Source organism: Colletes gigas, unplaced genomic scaffold (assembly GCF_013123115.1).
Source record: "Colletes gigas isolate AHSC1104 unplaced genomic scaffold, ASM1312311v1 Colletes_gigas_Sc00004, whole genome shotgun sequence".
NCBI classification, from domain to species: domain Eukaryota; kingdom Metazoa; phylum Arthropoda; class Insecta; order Hymenoptera; family Colletidae; genus Colletes; species Colletes gigas.
This window is the reverse complement of record NW_025106633.1, coordinates 470,658-493,284: the sequence shown is the minus strand read 5'-3', so window position 1 is coordinate 493,284 and position 22,627 is coordinate 470,658. Positions and strand designations below refer to the sequence as shown.

Here is a 22,627-nt window from a genome sequence, read left to right as displayed (position 1 = left end):
TTTTAAAAATGTTACCACCATCATTTACATAAATTTGTGTAATATGTTTTATTTATACAAAGTCGTTCAATTGTTCATTAGATATTTTTATTAGCTAATATCGTAACTTAAAACTGATAACCTAATTATTTGCCAAATTTCATCTTTGCCGCATGTTATAAATCCCGATAGTATTCAAAAATTTATCGTCAATGACTCGCATCGCAAGGTGAATGATCGAGCATGATTGGAATAGAACGATGCCTCCTAAAATTCCCCAAGAAATGTATATTCCGTTGTCGTCGAAACATTTCGAAAATTCCAACCGATAATGGAAAAGTCACGGGCAAAAAATGCAATGAAAATGACCAAAACTCAGAAAAGGACGCCGAATCTAGTAACGCGAAGAAATCCGAATTCAAGGATTATGATTGCTTCCTACCAGATCGCAAAGGTGACGTACAAGTTTGTATAATTGGAGGAGGCGAGGCTTCGATTTACACAGCTGTTCTTTTAAAACAATCACGAATGATAAAACGCGTGCATCTGGTGGATGCACGGAATTCCATGGCTACTGCAGTTTTGGATGCAAATCATATCGACACGTCGACTCGTATAAAGTATTTTAAGAAAAAAAGTATAAAAGATGCTCTCAAAGAAGTACGTATCAATTATCTTCCCGCCACAATTATTAAAGAGTATAAATATTTGTTGTCTCTTTTTCTTTAAAGTATTAGGGGATCTTGTACAGAAAGTGAACTTTATTTTGTATTCAATCGTGTACCATAAATTCGTCCTGTATTGGAGCCTCAATGTACTCTATAAAATCATCCCCTTTGTGTCAGAACCATGTATTTGAGTTTCATGGTTCTGGCATAAAATAGACAAAATAAGAAAAATGAGCATGGCCCTGATTTTTAATTCTTTTCGAGACAACAACTTGTAATACTATACATGGGATACTTTGGCTACTTGACAGTACCAAATAAATTGGCCATTGCAATAACAATAATGTCTAATCTTACAAGCAATTGAAAATGCAACGATATATCATTTTCAGTTCACTGTTACCGAATACGTTTGATATACGTAAATTGATATCATCTACAGACGAACATTATCGCGTTGATGGATGAAACGGATCCAAATATGATGGATTCGAATCCTGAAGCTCAATTCGAGGCCGCGACGGTGTATACATGCGAAATGGCCGAACAAATGGTATCGGTCAGCCCGGACGCTTTAGTAGCTGTATTTGTTCGACCAGTCACAGTGATGCTTCCTATGGTATCGGAAATTTATAAACTCGCTGGATGGTGGGACCCGGACCGAATCATCGGTTCCACTGCTTTCGAACGCATGAAAATGGAAGCAACGACTGCAAATCTCCTAGATTTGAATCCTGCTTTCCTATCGATCCCCGTGATTGGCGGAGCAGATCCTCACACCATCGTTCCGCTTTTATCGCGGGCTTCTCCGATCAACCGATTCACCGATGTATGTACAAGAGTACTGTCCTCCGCTGAATTGAAGTCTCGCGGGACGACACAGGGACAAGAGGAGTCGGACCGCCCATTTATCTGTCTTCCTCACTTGCGCTCAGGCAGTCCACATGTGTGTGTAACTGCCGCGACGAATAGCGAGCCAGAGTTCAATGTGTGCGTGGGAATACGTGTATCGTGTATCCCTTCTACTTTTCTCGCATTCCTGCCACGGGACTTCAAGTCAGCGGAGGACGGTACATAAATTCCAGCTTTTAAACAAATACTTAGACTATAGTGATACAGACAATTAATCAAACGTTGTATATCTTGCGATAAGATTTGCACAGAGTACCGGGTACATTCGCGAGTACCGATAATCAATCGCTCAATCGATTGTGTAAACCCTCTGTAGTAAAATGAAGTTTTTGATGTTATTCAATTTATAAAGTTTATCTTTTAATCTATACGTTTTATATGTTCCTTGCTAAAATAATGCATACGTATAAATACCAAACGAAATTAGACTGTAATTTGAGAAACACTGATGTAGAATAATGCAATGTTATCGGAAATCCGCTGAATTCTGTCAACATTTCTTAATTACACGCGATTAAATTTATAATTGAATACGATATTGTGTATTTATAGGCACAACACGACATGCTGTTGCAATCTTTTCGCGGCTCGGACAAAGAAATGGCGAACATCGAATCCAGAGGGCCGATATTGTCCGCTGGAGCAGCTGCTGCTAAACTAGTTCTCACGCTTGCCGGTGGGCTTAGCGGATTCACGAACATCGTTAATTATGCTTACGTGAGATCGAACGTGATACCAGGTTGCCGATTTTTTACGAACGAGCTGCATTTCGGTCCAGGCGGTGTACAAAAGAATTACGGACTGCCGAAAATGTCACCTATGGAAATAGTACTTATCGAACAAGCGATCCCGTTCATTAACGAATACGTCGAAATGGCAATGAAAACGGTTTCCAGCCACAGAAACAATAAGCTGAAAAATATATAAATTAATTACTTCGCATGCGAGATTGTGTAATTTAATAAAATCGTTACCTACGTTATCAAAACGAAGTCATCATTTTTTAAATTGTTAAGCAACAGAGATTTAAATCGAATTCTTTTCGATTACTCTTCGGTATCTTTTAGAGAAACAAAGGCAGCGAGATAACTTTACGATGTTATTCCATTAAACAACAATCACATTATTGCAATATCATTGTTAATTTATTTTTCTGCTTTTCGTGCAAAGAAAGAAAATTTATCTGGTTTTAACCAATACCGAAATCACTTGTCTTTGCATTCTTACTTTGTGGTATAAAGCGTGTATTATTATACATCAATAAAAATAGTAATGTGTATTAACATATCGATTTCTCTAAGCGATCGAGCGTAACACGTCAGTTCTATTTATACATATATCCACTAAAATGTTACATGCGTATGCCCAACGGTGCTAACGTTTATTTTGCTTCTTGTATTTCTTCCTTATCGATACAGGAAGCTACGTTCGCCGAGCAAAACTGCTTCTGATACTGTGCATAGTCGTTCGTGCCTCAGTTCATTTTATAGTTTCAAACGGTCGGACGATCAGAATTCCGGTTAATTTTTTGGCAAGAACAAAATGCGAAGTAACCGGCTTACGTGATTCATTAGTACGTGAACTTAACGACCGATAGATACTACGATCGAAAAAAACATTTTACAAGTACGCTCCATTGCTTTGTAATACGTGAAAGTGACAAGCGAGAAAAGAAATCCCCGACATCTGTTGATTCGCCGATATATTTTCGCATTCTATGAATAAATCGCGCGCCGACAGAATATATACATTCCCTTCGTGTATTCGATAGCGTATTTCGTACTATTGCCATTCGCGAAGTGTTTATAGATAATTTGATCTATAAATATCGAAACAAAACTTGGAAGGATTTAAATTTGGGTCGTACGACTGTGGATACCGCCCGGCTAGTCTATTTTAAAATTTTACGAATCCTCTTGTTTTGACTTCGACACCTTCCAGACGGGCCGTTTATTTTTCTCAAACAATATCCCGATTTTGTTAAAGTGACTACAATATGGGGATGATATTATCAAGATTTCATGTAAGTCTGTGTCAATATTTACAAATATAATATTAACGATATCTTCTGTTTTTAAGGTTAACGTTCTACTGCATCTTGTTCTTTTACTGTGCATTTAGGAATTATTAATCGGCCATAGTCTTCCGTAGCGCATTGATTACCGTTAATGTCCGATATCTTACGTTTTCTCGATGCTAGGATTAAATGTAAATAGAGATACGGTTTTATGGTTGACAGCATTTCTAGGTTAGGCGCGAAGATAAGAAGAATTTAAACAAAGCTTAAAGAAAAACTAACATATTTGTCGTTCTTTGGAAATAAATTATACACGCTATTTCTATGATAATATTCTTTTACGATACGACGCTTTTCGCACTTGAAATTTTCGAACATTCAATGATAATTCAAAATGAAACATAATTTATGCAGCAGATTTATCATGCAGTACAGGATTACCATTCAATGACACCACATTAAACATATTTAAATTCCTCATTGTTAAATCAAAAACATTATAGTAGTCTGCAGCATTATTCCCTAGACAATGACTTTATAGAACATTTTTTTTTATTAAAGAATATATAAACATGCTATGATTAAAGAAAATATTATTAAAAAAATATATAAAACTTAGTTATTCAGTGCCATGATTTGGCACTGGCTGCTAAAAACTATGAATTAACATGCTGTACATGTAGTTCAAAGCTTACATATTAATTATTATTCCATGAACATATTTGATTCACAGTAATGAATTAATTTGAATTTGATGCAAGGGTCCAAATTTCATTTACAGTTATATATGAATATAACTGTGTTTTTTACATGGATGTTTTTCTTTCCTTTTCTTTTTTTTTTATATAATCATGATTCTAATAAAACTATTAAATTATATAAACACATAAACATATTAGTGTTTTGAACATTTCAGAAAAAGAAAACAACAATTGAAATCTTAGAGGATCTTGATAAGGTAAGAAATTTATATTTCTTTAAATATAGCACTAAGCTTCAACATTATAACAAATATTTTTTTTTAACAGAAAATTAAAGACATAGAAAGATATGGGCATATCACGGAGCAGAAGCACAAAAGAATAGTTGGCACTCTTATTCTTTACAGTGCCATACTTTATATAATAACTGCATTTGTTTTTTATTTATGTTTCTTTCCAGCGTCATTATATGATCAAATATTTTATATTATTCCATTACTGATTTTTCCAATACTGTAAGTATTATGTCTTTGAATCAAATTTATTTATTTATCTCTTATTACTCTCATGCTCCAATTGAATATTTTATTGTCACAGAATACTACTTACAAAAAAGTTGGTTACATGGTACTATAAACGTAAAATTTCTGAAAATGAAGAAAAGTTAAGTTCAATGCAGATAGAGAAAAAGAAAATTTTAGACGATGTTACAGAAACAGAGACGTATAAAAAGGCTAAAGAAATACTTTTAAAGTTTGCTCCAGATCAGTTAAAAATAACATCTGTAAGTAAGAACAGCATAAAATTTAATAAAATCTGATTAATGAATTTATCATTATTTAAGTTACATATATTTTATACGCAAATTTGTTTCAATCGATTGAATTTCGTTTCTATTTTTTTTGTTACAGTTATCTCCACAGGTATGTGATTTATATATATTCATTTTCTTTCGTATTTATTTGGGGGCAAAAAGTTCTTAACAGTAGTAAAAGAGAAGGGAGTAAAACATCGTGGTAAAAACAATTTTATTCTAGCCAACATTTAGAGTATCAACTCCAATGGAAACGTCTCTAAAAGCAAGACAAAATATGCCACAGAATATATCCCCATTGTCTAGTTCTGGGGAAATGAGGAAAAGAGTAATAACAAGTCAAAATCAATCATTAAATACGCAAAGTGGAATGCCCACTAACGCTGGCCTTGTCCCCGTTGGCGCGGCTCCTATTCGAAATACACCAGTCACTCCTTTTCAAAGTGGTGTTAGACCTACTGTTCCAGCTATGGCTTATCGTTAGTATTGTTAGAACTATAGTTCCTACCTTTACTTTTTTTTTGTTATTTAAACATTACTTTATGTAATGTAATTCTTTAGCAAGTGCATTATATTTTTTTGTTACTTTAATTTATGAAAAACAAATGTTTATGATAATAAAGAGTAGACGTTATAGATGTATTGCTTGAACCAGAAAATTATAAAATGTATTATTGCTTACTAGGATCGCCTTTACCGCGTCCGGTGTTACCTCGTCAAAGGAATTATTTAGATCGATTGGTTGAATACATAGTTGGTGATGGCCCATCAAGTCGATATGCACTTATTTGCAAACATTGCGAGTCGCATAACGGAATGGCATTGAAAGAAGAATTTGAATATCTTGGTAAACATTTATCGTAAACTACAAAAAGAGTTAAGTATAAAGATTCGATTGTAACACTAAATGTTTAAAATATGTGTGTTCTTTTATAGGATTCAGATGTTGTTATTGCAACTTTTGGAATCCTGCAAGAAAACAAAAGCCTTCCGCGCAAAAATTGGAGTTTTGCGCGACTCCTCAACAGAATTCGTCGTTATTAGGCACACCAGAACATGTGCCAGCTGCTACAAATTCCGAATCAGTGAAGCATACTCAAATTGAGTCATCAAGTCCGTCGGATACAGGTTTGAACACGTTTGACGATATTTGATTGTAGTATTATTTTGTGTCGTAATGCATGCATACTTTCTAGACTCGGATATCGAAGTAATTGAGAGACCAACGGAAATATCTGAAGACACTGAACACACTACAGCACAAATAAAGAAAAAATGTGGTAAGTAATGATTTTATTGATGTAGTTTATTATTTTTCTACTTGCATGCGCAACTATGAATCGTAGACGAGTCAGATACAGAAGAAGTCAACACAGAAGAAACCAACACAGAGGAAGCCTACACAGACATCAATACAGTAGAAGCTAATAAACGTGATGAAAGTGTTGAAAAAATGGACATCGACGAATCTTTCTCCTAACAAGAACATGTTCTCAATGAAATTGCGACATGAAACATTTTGTTATGAACCGTACTACAATTGGTTTGTAGTATACAGGTGTATAGGTTTACAAATATGTGTAGCAAAAATGTAAATACTATATTACTTGAATAGTCAAAAAGCAACAAGTATCATACTAAACGGTAGATGGTAATATAGTATTTGCGTGACCTATATAAATGCTATATTCTCGTATTCGAATGAGAAGTCATTCCAAATTGTTCTTGTCTAATTCTTGTTAGGATTTTGCGTAACTGTAAAATGAAGCAAAGTTATCACAAGTACTTAGAAGATATTATTAATATAATATCTTGTCGATCCCTTTAAAAGTTTTGCTTCATCTATCCGTTACCTATAAAATCGTGAAGTTTTATAATGTATTGAAGAATTTTTAGAAATCGTTTATTCTTATAAAGATCGTAAATTATCCGAATCATTACAAAAACGCCCACGTTGAAAATTGTAGTCAGTGATCAATTTTATGTAAGACTGCTTATCTCGTCAATAGTGGACATTAGTATTTATAGTAGATAAAAATCGTTTCCTTCTTATAAAATCATAGTAAATTTGATTTTTCTTTACATTCTTATCATTTTTAATGTTAAATAATCTTTTTCGTTTTTTCATTAAGTGCATGCTGCTTTTTGTACTCGTAAGATATTAAAGGGATACAAATTGAATGCTAAACGGTACTTTTGGTAAATTACACGTTTAATATTATATGTTGTGGATGGTATAAATTTTCTTATGTCTATATTTATGTAAAAGAAGAAAATATGCAAGATGATATTTCACTTTTCCTTTTAACTTCTGCTAAACTTTTAGTAAATATGTTATTATAATGAGAACATATATTTTATGCTCTACAATTTATTTAGGCGCCAGAGAAAAATTGGCATTCAGTATAGCAAACGATAACTACAGTTACTTTTCAATTTATACATAGGTGACGCAGAAAATTCATAAAAAAAAAAGGAGATTCTTGTCTTTAGAAAAGATGAGATCGTTTTATTTTCTTTACGATTATTACCGAATGCTTTTATTTCAAGCAGTGTTTAAAGCATAGTGTTTGATGTAAAACTTAATGTGATTTAAAATTTGTATTTACATAGTGATCAATTATAATAAATAATAGTAAATAATATACGCGGAGGAAACTTAAAGGAAATTTCTTAAATCCTCCACTTGAGTAATTATTGCTTCGAAAAGATTTACGAAAATTATTAATTTGTACATACATATCAAATGCAATAAAGAATTTTTGTACATTTTCAATATATTTTTAGTATCGGACCATTTTCGCTGTGATTACATTTTTTATTATAGTACTTATTTATATGTAAATGAAATATTAGTTAAATTGTGTTGTTTTTGCCTATCATTTTGCGCGGTCAATTGCGACTGTTTATTTACGGTGCGTTCAAAATACTCGCGCGATGGTGGTACTTACATTGTATTGTCAATGCGGTTTACTTTTGCATGTATTTTTAGCGGTTGCAAGAACAGTCCTGATTCCATTGTTTCTCCCGGTTTATTTTTCATTTTGACACGCTCACAGTTATTTATAATCTTGAAAGAAACTGTTATAACAAACAAGCGTAAGTATCTAATAGTTAATAGTAAAAACGAGAATGATTTCGAATAGTACTTAAAAACGTACGCGCTTAAACTGAACGCACCCATAACGAAATATTATGCGTTCGTAAAATTATGAAGTTGTGCTCGCTGGTGCATACGCGTGAATTGGTTTCAGTTTACATGGTAAAAATAGTGCTCGGTCGTTGACGGACTATTGTTCGAGGTAAATCTAACGATTTTTTCGGCATCGTTCTACTACGATGGTAAAAGAGCGCGAATATCGAGAGACGAGGAGTCAATGAAACTTCCCATGCAAATCGTATCGCGTGATATAACTTATTGTCAACGATGAGCGTGCGAAATATTTGTACCTCGATGATCTTTATTCACCAAATTCGCCGTGTTACGATAACATTATTAAAACGCGTACGAGTGTAAAGAGGCACGAAACGGGTTGCTCGTGCACGACGAAACTCTTATCAACGTGTTGCGATAACTGAGCGCAAGCAACGGCAAAAATTTGTCGATCGCATTGCTTCAAGTATTTTTCGACTACATTCAGTGGGCGCCATAACAACGTCCATTTGTCTATGACAATCATTGTACGATAAGTATTTACTATTCTCGTACGATTACTTCGTGCTTGGGAGTAATTTCCAGTTCGTTGACGAATTTCGGTAACTTTCTGTTCCCGCGCTTTGGATCGCGTATTTTCATTGAAAATCGTGGTACGTCCGGTAAATGTTTTAGGTGGGGCGGACTTTGTAAACCCGGTATCAAACACGTGTGGCTATATCTCGTAAAATGATTGGATTTTAATTCATAAGTCGTGTTAGGAATTTTGTTCTCAACGTGATTGAAATCAGTCAGTATCTAATCTCATAACGCGTTTGTGCATATTAAGTTATCGTTCATGTAAGTACAAAAGAGACAACGTCTTATTGTAATTGGTGATTGTAGATTAACAAACATGCCGGAACTGACTGAACTTGACAAAGCTGCGAGCTCCGAACCTACCAAGGTCGAAGCAGCAACTGCAGGATCTGGAACGGATTCAGACTCGGACAATACGCTTCCAGATTTAGAAGAACTAGATGCCGGTGATACTACTGGTTTCTCAGGAACGACCGTTACCGGTCTTCCTATTGACATGGTATCTAAGGCAAAACAAAGTCGTGGAGAAAAAAAGGCCAGGAAGCTTATGAGCAAACTAGGATTGAAACCTGTATGTTGAATGTACTTGCATTCTTAGTGTACATTCGTTACCACAGAAATAAATATTTTAATCTTTTTTTCTATTGTATACAGGTCCAAGGAGTCAACAGAGTAACTATTCGTAAATCAAAGAATATTCTTTTTGTAATCAACAAGCCAGATGTGTTGAAGAATCCAGCTTCTGATACATACATAGTATTTGGTGAAGCTAAGGTGAGATTTGCAATATAATTGTTAAAAATGAGGAATTTTTAATTTTATTATTTAGAGTGAATGATGATTCTTTACAGTTTCGCTTAACAGCTGAAAATCTTTGCTGATAATTCCTTGGCAGGCTGATATTTAGTAAATAATTATATTTTTTGAATGGTTATTTTTCCATCTTTTTACACGAGAAAAAAATACTTTTTTGCAGATCGAGGATCTTAGTCAGCAAGCCCAAATGGCAGCAGCTGAAAAGTTCAAGGAACCACCAGTTATTCCAGCAACTGAAGCTAGCGGTAGTACTACGGTAAGATACACTATTCTATTTACTATAAAAAAACGGTATCAAGTTTTATACAATATTTGCATTTTACTTTTGAACATTATTTCATCGCAGGTCGTCGCACCTATACAAGAAGAATCAGAAGAAGAGGTCGATGAAACAGGTGTAGAAGAAAAAGATATTGAGTTAGTAATGTGTCAAGCCAATGCGTCACGAGGGAAAGCTATTAAAGCTCTCAAAAATAATGACAACGACATCGTCAATGCTATTATGGTAAGTCATTGAAAGCCAGATAATCAATGGTGCTTTTCTTCCAGAACACTGTATGATGATTCGTTTAATGGTTTCGCATTTTCTTTTACCATCAGAATTAAAATATTGTTGCAAATCTTGGCAGACTGATCGAACTTTTATAGAATAATTGGTATGTCGCGCGCAATGCAAGAAACTCACTTTGCATTTTTTCGATGCGTTTCAGGAATTGACGATGTAATGAAGCTGCTTAGCAGTAGGATGTGCTACGTCGTAGCTCGCATTGTGAGGTCGTTTTATTTTATCATCTGCGTTATCAGGAAAAACCATCATCCTTTCTTTTGTCTCATTACATTGAAGGGATAGGCTCGAATACTGAGAGACATCGGAGTTCGCACGGAGGCCGTGATGCTTGTCTCATAAAAAAAATCCACATGTATATACATAATTCATATGAAAAAAAATAAATACACTAAGGATACTATCTTGCTGACTTTTTGTTCGAAGAACCCATCCTGCGAAGTTTTAAAAATCGAGGATGTTATGGATTATTTCGAAGTACCGATACATAAAATAACTTTCGCAAAAAAATTGGAAGATATCTGACGCGAATGGTGCAATAGACTTCTAAGTTAATAATATTATCTCGACAAATATTGAATCGTGTCACAGTTGTGTAGGAACGAAATAAAAAATAGCCAAACTCGACCTAATCACTAAAATTAATTCCGAACTCGGAATATCAATTGGGTTAATCTAATTAGCTTTAGCAAACGGGTTAGATTTGGTTACATTTCCTGTTCTTTTTGTTTGTCCATCGACTTTTGTTTTTACTAAATGACTGCAAGGCCATTAAACAAATAATAATCCATTATTAAATATTTTTAATAAATACAAATACTGTTTTTTAACAAACAACGATCGAGGGCTAAAACTCATCGATCACCGAAGAGACTGTCTTTAAAGCATATGCCAAGGTCAAGGTCATCGTAGCTAAATCTTCTAACTTGCATAATTACCCCGTCCTAAATCAATAACATTGGACGTGACACCGAGATGGTACTTTTAACTTATTAAGACAAAAATAGAAGAGTTAAACATGTTATGCCATCTGGTGAGTAAATCAACTGCCCACCATTTTGTATAATCCAATTGCATCTATGAGTTGACGTTGCATGTTGCATCAGGTATTCTTGTAAATTAAGATGCGATATGTATACAAGTGATTGACTAAGTAAGGATAGAGTTAGATAATCGAAAACAAAACAGTGTTTTCAATAAGGAAAGTGTCAATCCAGCATGTGAATCGTGGCTCAATGGTAACGATGCATCAATTTTGTAGATTAATTTAATGCTTTGTGACGGCGAATACGAGTCGATTGTAAACAAAACATCGGGAATAATTTGGCGCTCATAATCTTCGCGTTGATATTTATTTCAGATGTTTTGTGTAAAATGTGCTAGAAATACTAATGCCACGGTACTCCTTAATCTGCTCGTGAAGAATCGTTATTCCCGACGTAGCGACAAAAGCACAAGCACGTACAAAGTCGTAAAGTCAGAGGGTGAAAATTTAGACGGTAAATTTGTTCGAGTACATGTCACCGTGACCTATTCAATGTCGCGTACAAATATACAGAAATTATTTTCATGTTTGCCTATACCTTCTAGATGTAGATGGTGCTGTGCTTGGAATAAACTCTAATTGGGAGTTACTAACGCCAAGGGGCTTCCGATTTTATCTACCAGGAAGTGTTGGTCCTGCCTGGTCGGATGTAACCACCACTGCACAAGTGAAAACACAGTTGGTTGACATTTGTGATAACAATAAATGGGTATCTACAGACTTGGTCGCTAAACAATCTATCGATCAAACAAATCGTCCGAAAGACAATGCCCAACACGCGACGCTTCGATGCATAGCTCAAGAATGTCCTTTATTATTGAGAAAAGGTATAGAAGAACTGTTTCCTGGATGTTTGGACGTCGGGTCTCCACAACTTACGATAATTAGTATTTGTCAGAAGATTAATTTAAAAACTAATAGATGGAGTACAGAAACAGAGATGGAAGAGCTAGCCAAATATGTAAGTTTTTGTAAAAAGGCCCTTGTTTGTCAAAAACAAGCACACTAAAGTTTTACTCTTATTGTTTCTGTAGTTTGTACTAGCAGCATCGGATATTTGTGGAAAATTAAAAATGATCGGATACTGGGCGGATTTCATCAACCCGTTCAGCGGGCAGCCGCACTTGAGCATACAAAAGAATAGCAGTCTTTACAAGACGGACGAACGATTTCGTTGTTTAGGATTTAAAATATTACATAGAAACAATTGCAAAGTTATTTTGTGCGACAATAACGTTAAAAATTTTCGTGGTAAGTATTTCGAGTTTCACGCTTTATTTGTAAGGTTGTTTAATGGTTTACACGCGTCGCGTTTACAATGCAGCTACGCAATCGTTTTATACATTGCAGGAAGTCTCTACACTACGGCGCCTGCGAGCACAGAGTTTCTGAAAGAAATTCTGCGCGACTGCGAGCTTGTAAATGTTAAAGAAACCCAATAAAAAGGAGTCTATCGATATGATGTACATACGTTTGGTTGTTATATCAGTGCTTTGGTTTGGCGCAGATGTAGTATAAATTTGTGGGTATTCCTGTATAAAATTCACAAAGGAAAGTTTGTTAAAAATAATGGTGCGCAAGGTGTTTTTTCTTTAAACGTTCCATGTTATCTGTCGTCGTTCCATTCGTCGCGAAATAACGCCTCGACGCACGCACTGCCCTACCCGTTTCTACGTTAACGCATATAATTAATTGCCAAACGACGCGCAATGTCGTCGCATCTTATCCTAAGCTGTATATAAATTTAAACGATTGTAGGTAACTAATACCACCGACAGGAGAAAACGCTTTATTCATACCTTTCGTGGAGGTTCGTAATAATTAACAGCGAAGTCTGGTCATACAAAATTGTTGTCGCGTGACTTGCAACGAGATCGTAATGCATCATGGAGTACTATATATTTAACTGGGGCGCGATCGAGACCGTAGATCCGCTCAGCGGAAAGAAAGATTTAATTGGAGCCTTCGATATTGTACGCGTTTATAAAATACACCGGTACACGCGATACTCTTGAAAATCATCTCAATGAGTACAGTTACTACGGGTACATGGGTACAATAACGGACAAAAATTCAAGTCGATGACCTTTTTGATAGCCGTGAAATATTGTATATACTAAATAGTGGACAAAATTCCTAGTTTGTCTTACAATCACACGTACATTCATACTCTATTTATGATCGATCTAACAACTTTCAAAACATAAATAGTACTTGGGATTATGACAATGAAACTTTCGATACTATATTCGTGGCGAACATTAGTTTAAGACAGTTTAGGTTTAGTCAAAATAGGACGAAAATCAAGTATACCAATTTGTTGATGGAGGCTTTGTTAAAAAGCTATTAACGTTTAAAGTTCCGCCCGTATTGAATTTTTTTCTCGAAAGTGGGTAGGATTTTGGGGGTATGTCTATTCACCAAAAATGATTGTAATTGACCCCCGCAACCGAAAATAATTTTTCCAGAACGATTTGAAATTTTTTTTCCCCCGTCGAAAAATTTCACATCTCGAATTTTTTTCTCGAAACTGGGTAGGATTTCGAGGGTATGTGTAATGACCAAAAATGATTGTAATTGATCTCCATAACCGAAAATAATTTTTCCAGAACGATTTGAAATGTTTTTTCTCCCGTCGAAAAATTTCACACCTCGAATTTTTTTCTCGAAACTGGGTAGGATTTCGAGGGTATGTGTAATGACCAAAAATGATTGTAATTGACCCCCGCGACCGAAAATAATTTTTTCAGAACGATTTTAAATTTTTGAATTTAATTGTTAATAACTTTTTAACGAAGCCTCCATCAACAAGTTGGTATTCTTGATTTTCGTCTTATTTTGGCCTCTAGAATCCACCATTAAAATTTTTCCCAGGGATAGCCGAACACCCTGTATAAATTGAAAGAAATTTACTATGTAAATATTAATATAGTCTTGAATTAATGTTCACAGCAAATGAAGTATTAAAAGTTTTATTTTTTATGCTGTGAGAGTTATTAAGTTCACCACAGATGAAGCGTGAGAGTATATACGATTGTTATTGTTGGCTATTTTTTTATCTATAATATCGTATGATGATCTATCAAGAATGCAGTTGTCTTAAACTTTCGTCCGTTGCTGTATACAGCTGCACGTCTGCGTACATGAAAATGTGCAATATACGTACTCATGGATTTGCGTGTAAATAACATCTTATCTATGGTACAGTACTAGTTAGTTTTTGTTATATTAATATTCGGATAGAATGAAACCTGAGAAATTATCATTACTGTAAAGAATTATAAAAGTAGAGAACTTGAACAAACTCGATAAGTTGATCATAACATTGTGGCGGGAAACAATAGATTCACGTACACGCGTCAGCGGCCGACAACTGCTGGCTGGCAGAAAGTGTTAAAGTTCCCGCGTATCCGTGAAATAGAGACAGAGTCAGGCAAATTTTATTCTCGAATAATAAACATTAAACTCGTAAACTGGTTTTTCTGGTTCAAAAAGTTCGTTGTCAGATCCTAATTTACAAATGAGTTTACGTCTAAAATTTGTGTACGTTATTCGCAAATAAAATTTGCGAAGCTTCGAATGGGAGGGCTCTAACCGCTAATCGATCTCCAATTTACGAAACGATCCCGGTATGCCGCTCAAATTGCCCAAAGCGACGCGGCAATCTGGCGACGAGATCTCTATGTACATATCGTCGAGCGCTTTTATTTCGTCTCTTTGTTTCTTCAAGGTTTTCTTGAATTCGGCTGTAAAGAAAAAAAAAAAAAAAAAAAATACACGACAGTTTTTGTAACGAAATTAAATCGACGCGCTTACGTACCGATCATTTCGGTGAGCGGGACGTCACCTCCGTATTCCTTTGGTAAGTTCGACGGGTCTATCACGGCCTTCAGCTCTTCCAGGCTCTTGTGCACCTAGATAACAGAACGAAAACACGATCTGTAGATTGATAGATCAGTTGGAATGGGGATTGAATACAAAGACGCGTGTACCGAGATCCGTGCCCTCAACTTGTCGTTGAGGAGCGAGATGGCGAACTCGATGATCTTGGTCGCGCAGCATGGAATGTTGACGAAATGCGTTTCCTTGTGCCTCATGGGCGTGCTGTTCTGAATGCACCGTAACATGTTACGAATGTCCGTCAGGGACCACGCGCTGAGATGACCCATGGTTAGCCCGGACTCGTCGTTGATGTACGTGTAACCGCGAACCTGGTTCTCCTCGTCGTCCATCAGTGCCTCTACCACGAGGCTGTGGGCGCGGGCCATTTGCGCGGACGTGAATTTGTACGGATCGAAGCGGCCTTAAACGTTAAACGAGAAAAGAACGCACCGTAAATATGGCGCAACGGACGAAGAAAAGCATCAGAAGGCGAACATTAACCCGCAGTCAACGAACAAAGTATTCCTACGTTACTTTTTAACTCGTGTGTCGATCATCCAGAGGTGGGTAAACTTTATTCACGAATAACGAACGATTCCGTACATTTAAAATCCTTTAAGTCCCACTAATAAAAAATAAAAAAATAAATAAGTTTCACATTGTGTTATTCTTATTTATCCTTCGTTCGTTGTCCTTTTCTACGTAGGCGTAGCTCGGCAGGTGCCATTCTGGGAGTTGAAGATGCAGTTACTCGAAGATTTGCTGTACCTGATTATACAGAGTGTACCACGCAACTGGAACAAGCTATATATCTTAAACTGTTGGGAATAGGAAAAGATTTTGTAAGTCAAAGTTAAATGGTATCAAACGATGCGTGAAGTGCAACTAATTTTATGCACTTATGTACATTGGTGCATCAGAAAAATGCAACTGCACCTTTTTTTTTAAATGGAAACCTACATTTTTGACTGCACCAGTCGATGTAGTTTCTTATGCTCTACATAAAAGTACTAACGTACTTGTGCCCTAAACTTATTCGTTAGGAAGTTATCGAAGATAAAAGTTCTCCGAATCCATTACAATGTTTCGTGGCTGCTAATACTAGTCACTGTATGATCAAGATTTCCATCAGAAACTATCTACTACTCGTGTGGCATTTACGAATAGCGGAGCAGTTGATACGTTCATTTTGTTTAGCACATGCAATCAAAATGGTACCGAGGCTGCGAAGCTATATCGAGAAACGTATCCTAATCAGCAACAGCCTTCGCGTTCGTATTTTTACAAACTGGAGTCCAATTTACGTCAATACAGGTCTTTCCATAAATCAAAACGCGACATGTTCAAACCAGTTGTTAAAGATGAAGGTAGCGTGACAGTAGTGCTGGCGAACGTCGAATTAAAATATGTCTGTGAGAGATCTGGCTAGAGAATGTGGAATTTCAAAAATCCTCGGTTCAACGCATTCTAAGAACACAGAACTTTTATCCCTATCGGTTCTCCGTTGGGCAAAATCCGAAGAATGAAACTATAATACATCGACTGGTGCAGTCAAACATCTAAGTTTCTGATTTGCGTTACAATTTTCCTGATGCTCCAATGCACGTAAGTGCATAAAATTAGTTTCATATTACGCATCGTCTGATACCATTTAACTTTGATTTATAACATATTTTTCTGTCCCCAACCGTTTAGAAGGTATATCCTGTTCCAATTGCGCAGGATACTCTTCAGAGTTGTATAGCGTAACATTTCGGTTTTCGAAGTTTCAAAGGATTATCGTGGAGCAAATTCTTTTTCGAGAAATTGATTTTTCCCTAAAAATTGCAGCGTTCCAGACCACTGTGCGCTGGAAAGTCGACCATGCATCGTGTTGCGCACGGTTGCCCTAGATCGTCCGATGCTTACCGGCGCAAGAAAGTATCACTCGCCGACCGTGGCGATCGCGGTGCGGCAGCGGTACCAGGTAGCCCGCGTCGACGATCGCTTCGATGTCCGGATCCTCGATGTCCAAGTTCCGGAACCAGTTCGGATACAGCTGTCTGATGGTCAAGTACCGTTCGAGCATCTCCTCCGCCATCGGTAGACTGAACTTCTTGGTTCTGAGGAACCGCAGGAGGAACGCGGCGTCCGTTCTGCAACGTTTGATGGACGGATGTTTCTGGATCCAGTGTCTGAATTGGTCCAACATCTGCTCCCTCGTGGCATCGTCCTCTCTCAACTCGTCACGGGCGATCGTCTTCGTCGTTTCCTCGAGCGTGCACCCGTAATCCTCTTCACGCAGATCGGCCATCCTCGTCGCCCCTGCGTCCGCTCGACCGACGATCACTGACGATCCGATTTCCACGGGGCCCGCAGACGCGTCTCTTCGGTGTTTTCGGCCCTCCCCCTTCCTTCTGTACCTTAGTATCCGTGTCGCGTTCCCGTTTCAACTCGTTCGAATTTCAAGCGAGCACCCGACGATTACGAGACCCCGACGGCTTCTTACGACATTTCTCGATTCTCCGTCCAGGAGAAAGTCCGGCACCGATCTACTCGTGAGAGAATAGCCGTCCTCCGCGGTTCTCCGGTCGCCGCGCTTTCTATCGCGCGCGCGCGCGCGCACGCGCCGAGACGTTCTCCTGGTGCCTCGACACAACTGCTAAAAACCAGCGTCTTGTACCGTTATTTCTCGATCACACCTTCGCAACCCCTACAGAAACCGAAATACAGAAATATCGGTAAATTTGTTAATGCACGGGTTAACTTTCACAAGATCTGGCACCCAATATTGCTCGACAAAGAAAGAGGATGATTGTAACGGGAGAAAGCGAGACGCGGCACTTCGATAACGATAAAATAACTAATCGTACATAATATACCAAACTTTACTTTCCGTAGTTCTCATGCTGCCTTTCTAAAAACAGTACCAATATTGCAAGGTATAATTGTCGAATAAAATGAAAGCGCAATGTATACTGAAACTAAATGTTAAACCAAAGTCTATTCCAAGGTCTTTAACAGCTGAAAATAAATACTAAAAACGGTACCGATACATTGTTCAGATTTTTGTTAGACTCTTGTTAAACCCTGCAGTACCGAAACCGAAATATCATATTCGAAAACGTTTTCACGTACAAGAGAATAACAGACTCGGTAATAAAGGGGACGCGAAATATAAACAAACGAAGACTCGACGATAATACTGGTATTTACATTTCGGTTTTGTAAGTCCACTGGACGTCCATTTCGCGGTACTTGCACCGATCTGCGTTTAGAGATACTTACTAACACCCCCGCCAATGTTTACGTTACGGCAGTATTTAAGAATTCGAATGGTACCAACTACGAGGAAAAACGTCTCCGCCGTTCCTTTCCGCGTGAAAACCGTGCACTCGTTTCCAGTATCGCGCACTGAACCCGTGTATCGCGAAATCGTTCCCGTTCCAGTTCGATTGGGCGCCGCGCGAAGATACGTTCGCCGTCGAGCGACCTGGACCGAAGTAAACCCGCTCGCCCGCTCGCGCGATCAATTTAAGGACGCCGCTCTTACCGCTCCTTCCGTTCTTCCCGTCGCGTCGCCTCGTTGCACGCGTCTTCCATCTCCTGTTTCCAAACACCTTGAGAACCGGCCGCCGCGTCGCACCCCACCTCGCCCACACGCGGCGAGCCAAGTTTCCTCGGCGTACGCGCGATCGTTACGAAAATCAATTATCACCGGTTGGACGAAAAAGTAATTGCTGACCGACTTACGACGAGGCGCGCGAACGGCGACGGGTCCCCGACGAGTCGTAAGACCCTTTGTCCCCCCCCCGGAAAAAAGTTTTAATCGCGGTGCCCGTTTTACGAGCAAAGCGGCGGTTCGCTGCAAAGATTCACTTTCTTCTCGCAATCCTACGTTTTACTTTCACCGTGGGTCCACTTTCGATCGCTTCGATGAGCAACGAGGCTGTTCTCTTGCGCCCCATGGCTGGATAGGGGCCCGACGAAATGATTTATCACGAAGGTTTGGGAATCGCTCGAAAAGAGACGAATTTTCTGATCGATATAGTGGACTCACCGAACACATTGTATACATACATTTTTTTACAGTGTTTTTAATGTTAATTTCTTTACGAAATTTGCGCATTAGGATGTCCATTGTTGTTCATCTTCAGTATTGATTTTAAAACAATTTTAATAGATTGTCTATTTTCAGTCTTAGAATAGATTGCCTTAGTCTTAAATAAAAATACAATTGCAATACAACTCTCAGAAAAAGTGTTTTTAAAGCACTATTTAATTTCAATGACGTTACACGAGGGACCTTTAAACTTTTAAACCTGGATTTATGACGCGGTCGCCTAGCACGTGCCACTGTTGAGGGACAACTGTAGGCACTATTCACGAATTTAATTAGCTCCCGCAGCGAGGGACAAAGGCCCTAGAAGATGCCCATTGTCGGTAACCTTCCTCGGTTCTAACGATCACGTATACTTCTGGCGGTCTACTACCTTGCCCTCGATGGCAATTGACGTAACACGAATCCACGAGGAGGCCTGTAGAGGTTGCTAAATGTACAACCCCGGACTTAAATGGGACCTGTCCGCAATGTGGTTCGACCCTGCTAGCGCCACAGTAGCTGGCCAGTGTATAGTCTGGGCCACAATATAGCGAGGTCGTAAACTCGAGTGTCAAAGTTTACACGTTTCAGCTCCCGAAACAGGTGAATTGACAGAAATACGAGCAGGTAAGGGCCTTAGACCATAGTCAGGGCTGTATAGTTTGGGCCACAATATAGCGAGGTCGTAAAGTCGAGTAGGTGTCAAAGTTTACACGTTTCAGCTCCCCGAAACAAGTGAATTGACAGAAATATGGGCCTTAGACCTCAGGGCCGTACGAAGAAATGTTTACCATTTTTAGAGGTATCGTAACAGGTAAAGGTCTTACTCAAGTCTTCAATATCTTAATTTACCTGCTTATAATATATGCATGCAGAAAATGAAAAAAGATGGTGCAGTTAAGAACATAGAAAAACATCCAGAAAGCAAGATGTCATGTACCCTCAAGCAAGATATCATGTACAACCCTAAATACCGCAGCAATAGTCGGTCCCAACCCTCAAGAGTTTAGTTTACGACCTCGCTATACATATTGTGGCCCGGACTATACTATCGGGAAAACAGATCCTTAGCACTAGAGCTACCAAACCAATCAAAATGGCCCATTCGTAATTTCTAATAAAACCTGTAAAAAATTTACTGGACTGAATTTTTGGAATATCGTAATTTTCTACAAGAGAATGAATAAACACTTATTTCCATTGTATCATACATTTCTTCACGCACCTATCGTTTCAATTTCCTTGATACAAATAAACACACTATAATTGTCGGTAGTTCTAGTGTTAAGGAACATAATCTACGACCAATCGAGACGCCCATAACGACGAAATTTCTATAAATTTCTATAAATTTCTATGCTACTATTTTGAACGAACGTCCCTGTTTCTAAAGCGAGAACAAAGTTTGTTTCATGGTAATGGCACTGACATATATTTATAAAATAAGCGAACATTTGGTATTAAACGATTTGGTAGAAATTTCGTTCGTCGTAGCTTTTCCGAGGACGCTATTTATTCTCGACACCGACTCTGAAGAGTAAAACTCCTCGAGTGGACGTCGGGGCATCATCTACACGTGACTAGCGTTTCTTAGCGTTTGCCAGATTACATAATCGACTGTATGTCACGATGTTTCTGGGCACGGTGAAAGTTGCGCTTCGAATGTACTCCTGTACCCCGCGTACCTTTCTACTTTTTCTTATATTGCCACTTCGATGCCGTGCCAACGTGTCCGCGCTTTCTCGACTGGGCGAATCAAAACCGCCGGAAACGCTAGCAATACCATTAACATAATACGATTATTGTAACGTCTTTATTACACGAATAAGGAAACTGTGCACAAACGCGGTGCGTTTCATAACATGTGGTACTTGAATTAACGGGGAACAGGCGATACAAAAACAATAGAACAAATTTATACGAACAATGTGTCTCGTTTGATACTGTCCTAGCCATTGTTGTACCTCTAATTCTTACAAGGGATGATCCCCAACCCAGAAATACAAATTTTTAAACCGTATCATATGTCATGTAGGACATAAACAATGATGTAAATATTCCAATATACACAAGTATCCCAAACACAGAAACATTTCTTCCATTTTGCTTAGTCGTTGGTCTAGGTTGAGATAGCGAATTTTTCAATATTCCTAAAGTTCAAATTTCCCAGCTGCATCATAAATATTGATTTTTTGGTCCGTGAACGACAGTCATTCTAAACTGGTTTTATATTTAGCGCAGGGGGCGAGAGTATTAATTTACATAGCCACGTGTATTTTTTTTGCAAGTTTCTAGATAGCGAGAAAATTTGCGCAACAATTGTGGATCTCGAAATATTTCGATTATTTCAAATATTCAATAAATATATAGAAATCTTCGGTGAGAAATTATGTCGACAAGCAATCTGTAAGTTCATTCGAGCGAAGAAAACGACACGTTCAATTTTCGATTACGTCAAACAGGAAGCGAATGAATTTCCGCGATGACATTCTTTCCAATCTTTATGCGTTCTTGGTTTCAGTCTTGTCGGGAGTTACGGTCGATCTAAATGACTTTCTACGGCAAATTCAAGAATTCAGTAATAATGACAGTATTCAAACCTACGTGTTGTTTATAATTATTTTAAAATATAGGAGTTTGTAAAACATAGATTTCAGTTTTTTTTTTTGCATCGATCTTGTCCCCCGACTGCAAACGTACGATTTATAACAGAAAAGAGAACGTATGTACGTGAGTCAGCGATCGAATGGGAAAGGTTGTCCTTCGCGTAACGTTCACCTCTGTTTCGTAATAGCGCGGAGACGTGAGAAAACGTCTAGCGGTAATAGTGTTGGTGCGGTTGGGAAGGTCAGAAAAGGCATATTACACTTTCTTTTCGAACAATATGTAATTGGCGCGTAACGTATGCGTACATTCGTGGAGAATGACATCGAACGGGTTCGATGGGACGGCACGTTTTCACCGATCGTTTGTACAGTATCGCGTATCAGTCCGTCGAGGGACGTCGAGTCCTGTGATGGTCGTTTCGCGCGTACCATCGTGACTCGAGATCCATCGATCGGAACTATTTGGCCTTCGGGTACGATACGCGATAAGTTTTCGAGCGTATGAATATACATGTGTATTTCTATGGATGCATATTATACAGAATCGTTGAGATACAGTGATCTCTCGCTCAAAGATAGAATTCCAGCACCGGACAAAAGAAACAAAACCACCCCCACCGCTGGTTAGTTTCCTCCGGCTCAACCGATTCGATAGAAATTTGGTTTTTCAATAAATTATATCATGTTTTGATTTAGAAATAACTTAAGGGAAAAAATGACAATTTTTAAAAGCAATCCTTTTTGAAAATATCCCACTATTGTACTTGAGCCTCAAAACTCTCAATCTGGTCTTGCTCAGCTATTTTTC

At 37.8% G+C, this 22,627-nt stretch overlaps 5 protein-coding genes across 8 annotated transcripts; 4 read left to right on the top strand and 1 right to left on the bottom strand.

The window, feature by feature from the left end:
* Positions 1–10: 10 nt before the first annotated feature.
* Positions 11–2,486, top strand: LOC122405345 (probable malate dehydrogenase, mitochondrial). The gene is made up of 3 exons (XM_043410020.1): positions 11–639; positions 1,090–1,476; positions 2,112–2,486. Exons 1-3 carry the CDS (start codon positions 223–225, stop codon positions 2,484–2,486), a joined length of 1,179 nt encoding a protein of 392 aa, XP_043265955.1. The 5' UTR covers positions 11–222.
* Positions 2,487–2,980: 494 nt separating this feature from the next.
* LOC122405224 (endoplasmic reticulum junction formation protein lunapark-A) lies at positions 2,981–7,695 on the top strand. The gene is made up of 10 exons (XM_043409795.1): positions 2,981–3,582; positions 4,493–4,534; positions 4,605–4,792; positions 4,875–5,061; positions 5,189–5,200; positions 5,315–5,570; positions 5,777–5,938; positions 6,028–6,219; positions 6,288–6,371; positions 6,438–7,695. The coding sequence occupies exons 1-10, from the start codon at positions 3,556–3,558 to the stop codon at positions 6,569–6,571; spliced, it is 1,284 nt and encodes a 427-aa protein (XP_043265730.1). The 5' UTR covers positions 2,981–3,555; the 3' UTR covers positions 6,572–7,695.
* Positions 7,696–8,334: 639 nt separating this feature from the next.
* On the top strand, positions 8,335–10,608 carry LOC122405184 (nascent polypeptide-associated complex subunit alpha). 4 transcript variants are annotated; one of them, XM_043409723.1, is made up of 7 exons: positions 8,335–8,393; positions 8,921–9,035; positions 9,131–9,395; positions 9,479–9,598; positions 9,801–9,896; positions 9,987–10,145; positions 10,351–10,608. In XM_043409723.1, exons 3-7 carry the CDS (start codon positions 9,141–9,143, stop codon positions 10,363–10,365), a joined length of 645 nt encoding a protein of 214 aa, XP_043265658.1. In that variant the 5' UTR covers positions 8,335–8,393; positions 8,921–9,035; positions 9,131–9,140; the 3' UTR covers positions 10,366–10,608. The 4 variants fall into 4 exon arrangements, with proteins under 4 accessions (XP_043265658.1, XP_043265659.1, XP_043265660.1 ...); XM_043409725.1 differs by lacking the exon at positions 8,335–8,393 and adding an exon at positions 8,422–8,772; XM_043409724.1 differs by lacking the exon at positions 8,921–9,035 and having other exon boundaries at positions 8,336–8,393.
* Positions 10,609–11,250: 642 nt separating this feature from the next.
* LOC122405022 (cobalamin trafficking protein CblD) lies at positions 11,251–13,605 on the top strand. Its single transcript, XM_043409471.1, has 5 exons — positions 11,251–11,443; positions 11,566–11,704; positions 11,796–12,211; positions 12,285–12,501; positions 12,601–13,605. The coding sequence occupies exons 1-5, from the start codon at positions 11,441–11,443 to the stop codon at positions 12,690–12,692; spliced, it is 867 nt and encodes a 288-aa protein (XP_043265406.1). The 5' UTR covers positions 11,251–11,440; the 3' UTR covers positions 12,693–13,605.
* A 510-nt stretch (positions 13,606–14,115) lies between these two features.
* LOC122405021 (clavesin-1) lies at positions 14,116–17,425 on the bottom strand. The gene is made up of 4 exons (XM_043409470.1): positions 17,041–17,425; positions 15,243–15,553; positions 15,071–15,164; positions 14,116–14,996 (listed from the first exon to the last, which is right to left on the bottom strand). Exons 1-4 carry the CDS (start codon positions 17,423–17,425, stop codon positions 14,848–14,850), a joined length of 939 nt encoding a protein of 312 aa, XP_043265405.1. The 3' UTR covers positions 14,116–14,847.
* Positions 17,426–22,627: the final 5,202 nt, after the last annotated feature.

What these genes read in the sequence shown, in the direction of transcription:
- LOC122405345 (XM_043410020.1), top strand. Translation starts at nt 223, where the DNA reads ATGATTGGAATAGAACGATGCCTCCTAAAATTCCCCAAGAAATGTATA. An exon ending in TAAAAGATGCTCTCAAAGAA is followed by an intron (nt 640 to 1,089) that starts GTACGTATCAAT and finishes TATCATCTACAG; the next exon opens with ACGAACATTATCGCGTTGAT. An exon ending in CGATCAACCGATTCACCGAT is followed by an intron (nt 1,477 to 2,111) that starts GTATGTACAAGA and finishes GTGTATTTATAG; the next exon opens with GCACAACACGACATGCTGTT.
- LOC122405224 (XM_043409795.1), top strand. Translation starts at nt 3,556, where the DNA reads ATGGGGATGATATTATCAAGATTTCAT. An exon ending in AGAAGAATTTGAATATCTTG is followed by an intron (nt 5,939 to 6,027) that starts GTAAACATTTAT and finishes GTTCTTTTATAG; the next exon opens with GATTCAGATGTTGTTATTGC. An exon ending in ACAAATAAAGAAAAAATGTG is followed by an intron (nt 6,372 to 6,437) that starts GTAAGTAATGAT and finishes TATGAATCGTAG; the next exon opens with ACGAGTCAGATACAGAAGAA.
- LOC122405184 (XM_043409723.1), top strand. Translation starts at nt 9,141, where the DNA reads ATGCCGGAACTGACTGAACTTGACAAAGCTGCGAGCTCCGAACCTACC. An exon ending in GCAAACTAGGATTGAAACCT is followed by an intron (nt 9,396 to 9,478) that starts GTATGTTGAATG and finishes TATTGTATACAG; the next exon opens with GTCCAAGGAGTCAACAGAGT. An exon ending in TAGTATTTGGTGAAGCTAAG is followed by an intron (nt 9,599 to 9,800) that starts GTGAGATTTGCA and finishes ACTTTTTTGCAG; the next exon opens with ATCGAGGATCTTAGTCAGCA.
- LOC122405022 (XM_043409471.1), top strand. An exon ending in AGAGGGTGAAAATTTAGACG is followed by an intron (nt 11,705 to 11,795) that starts GTAAATTTGTTC and finishes TATACCTTCTAG; the next exon opens with ATGTAGATGGTGCTGTGCTT. An exon ending in TGGAAGAGCTAGCCAAATAT is followed by an intron (nt 12,212 to 12,284) that starts GTAAGTTTTTGT and finishes TTGTTTCTGTAG; the next exon opens with TTTGTACTAGCAGCATCGGA.
- LOC122405021 (XM_043409470.1), bottom strand. Translation starts at nt 17,425, where the DNA reads ATGGCCGATCTGCGTGAAGAGGATTACGGGTGCACGCTCGAGGAAACG. An exon ending in AGTTGAGGGCACGGATCTCG is followed by an intron (nt 15,165 to 15,242) that starts GTACACGCGTCT and finishes TCTGTTATCTAG; the next exon opens with GTGCACAAGAGCCTGGAAGA. An exon ending in CCCGCTCACCGAAATGATCG is followed by an intron (nt 14,997 to 15,070) that starts GTACGTAAGCGC and finishes TTTTCTTTACAG; the next exon opens with CCGAATTCAAGAAAACCTTG.